Source organism: Crocodylus porosus, unplaced genomic scaffold (assembly GCF_001723895.1).
Source record: "Crocodylus porosus isolate Cpor-Errol unplaced genomic scaffold, CroPor_comp1, whole genome shotgun sequence".
Lineage (NCBI taxonomy): Eukaryota > Metazoa > Chordata > Crocodylia > Crocodylidae > Crocodylus > Crocodylus porosus.
Window position 1 is genome coordinate 9606396 of NW_017728915.1, and position 2378 is coordinate 9608773.

General features: G+C 46.8%; 1 protein-coding gene across 1 annotated transcript in view; it reads right to left on the reverse strand.

Annotated features, from left to right (window-relative positions):
• Positions 1-1644, reverse strand: part of LOC109310334 (galanin receptor type 1-like) — a 3691-nt gene extending 2047 nt beyond the window's left edge. The window contains exon 1 of the mRNA XM_019535416.1: positions 541-1644. Coding sequence (XP_019390961.1) covers positions 541-1242 — 702 coding nt within the window. The 5' untranslated portion in view covers positions 1243-1644. The remainder of the gene's footprint in view (positions 1-540) is intronic.
• Positions 1645-2378: the final 734 nt, after the last annotated feature.

Consider the following 2378-nt stretch of genomic DNA (forward strand, 5'->3'; position numbering starts at 1 on the left):
CTAGCAATTTCAGTATATAAAAAACCAAAACACATACATGCTTTATAATAGCTTCTATTTCTACTTTAAAGCCTCTTTCTAAAAATTATATATATTTTTAAAATTGTTACAATGGTATAGAATTCACTTAATCTTACAGGGACATTGACTTAGAAACCAGCTCAAATTGGTACCTAAAAATACTGTAGTTTAAGAAAAAAGTCTGTTTAACTTTTACATTCAGGAATGCTTGTATCCTCTATGTAACCATCTCTTTGTGTATGTGTCACCCAGTAACAAGGACAGAAATATTTACTAAAAACATAAAATAATTGTAAACCATAAATCAGTAAGAGATTTAGGTAAATGAAGAGGTTTCCATCAATCCTGAAAATCTGAGAGGAAATAATTGGAAATCTTTTACACTACCACCTTGCTCACTGGCTTGCTCCCTTCACTTTAGTTCTTCCCACCCTGTTGTAGAACTGGTGGATTCAGATAAAAAATAACCTGGGAATGTTTCAGACCCTCACCCACAGTCCCGCTTGGCCTTTTACCCACCTTGGCATAGCAGCAGGTGATGAGCAACAGGGGCAGCAGGTACCCCACCACCAGGATGGCAACCTTGTAGGTCTGCTTGGCAGCTGAACCATCAGCCCAGTGTTCCCAGCAGAAAGAGCTGTTGGGCGCCTTCTCATGGCCACTCATGAGGGCCTGATGCTGGGCAACAGGGATGGCAATGAGCAGTGACAGCAGCCAGATGACACTGACACCCATGACAGCATTGCGCTTGCTGCGGATGCAGAGGGAGCGCTTTGCATGCACCACAGCAATGTACCTGTCCACAGACATGGCTACCAGAGTAAAGATGCTGACCAGCATGGTGGTCATGGCCAGGTAGTGAACCCACTTGCAGAAGAAGGCACCAAAGACCCAGTCAGGTAGGGAGTAGATTGTGGCTTGGAAAGGGACACAGAAGAGCAGGAATGAGAAATCCGCAATGCTCAGGTTGAGAATGAAGATGTTTGTGGCACTCCGTGAAGGGCGTCCATTGGGCCGGATGTGTCCCAGCACTACCAGGACCAAGGTGTTTCCCACCATGCCTAACAGAAATATCACACCAAAGAGAACAGGCACAATAACCACCTCTGGACCACCTCCAGTCACTCCTGGCCAGCAATGTGGGGAGCCTGTTTGGTTAGCCCCAGCACTACACTCACTGGTGTTAGTGTCAAGAGAGAGCATGGTTTCCTTCTTCTCCATGGAGCCAGGGTGTGCAGAAGGGAGGGATTGGCTCCTGGGGGTACTTGCTAGTTGGACAGGGCTGGTTTCTCTTGGGGTCCCAAGTGATGGAGAGTCTGTGGTCTTCTGTTAGGGAAATCTCTTCTCTGGGTAGTTGTCCAAGCTCCTGGAGGCTTTATCCACAGACACGTTCTTCAGGTGATCAGTGCAGGTTTCTCCAGGTGCTTTGCTCAGGCTCCCAAGGGCTTCTTTGAGGTTCTGTCCAGGCCACCTATACCAGATCCTTTTTGCTATTAATGCTACTTCACGGTTGTCAGTGCCAGCAGCTGCCAGCTCTGGTGAAGTCCTGGAGGCAATCGGTGAATGGAATATATGCTAGAGGTGCTGTGGTTGAAGCTGTGCTTAGAGCACAGGCTGAGCTGCTCCAGCTAATCTCTGTTCTGCTCCTCCTCCCTTTCCACCCACTTATTTACAGATCTGTGTCACCCCCTCCCCTTTCCCTAGCTGCAGGCAGAGCACTGGTGCTAAGTTAGGATGACTGCTATTGAGGACCTGAGCCCTTTAGAGAAGAAAACCCTGCCCTCCTTTGTTCAGCAGGCATGCACCTAAGGAAGGGGAGCATTAGGGAGCTGATTTAAAGGAACAGGTATAACTGCAGTTACAAGGGGAAGAAATGGCAGGGCACTCCAAGAAAGAGATCTGAAAGCACCTGCTGCATAGACAGAGAAGCAGGGGGGTTAGCTGCAGAACTGGAGCTAGCCAGAGGGGTTTTAGTTATCTTTTTTTTTTGCTTTGTTTTTAAGCAAAGCCTTTAAATTGAATATTAAAAACAGAAACAAAACAACCATCCTAGAGTTAGCTGATGCTAGCGCACAAAAATTCTGCACCCAAATGTGTCCTGGCAGAAGAGTGCTGCAGAATGCCATATCCAGCATCTGGCTCCTGCCAGTTCTTGGATGCCTCCCCAAATATTTAGTGCCTAGGTGGTGAACAAGTCTACCTGCATCTAATATAAGCAATTATAACCTCAATCTAACAGCACTGACACTGGTTCTTGAGCTTGGGATCCACTTTTGGTAGCTCAGATTAGCTGTAGATTTATTTGTAGAGGGGAATGTTGTAATTTGAGCCCTCCCTCCCTCCCACCCACCCAAAAA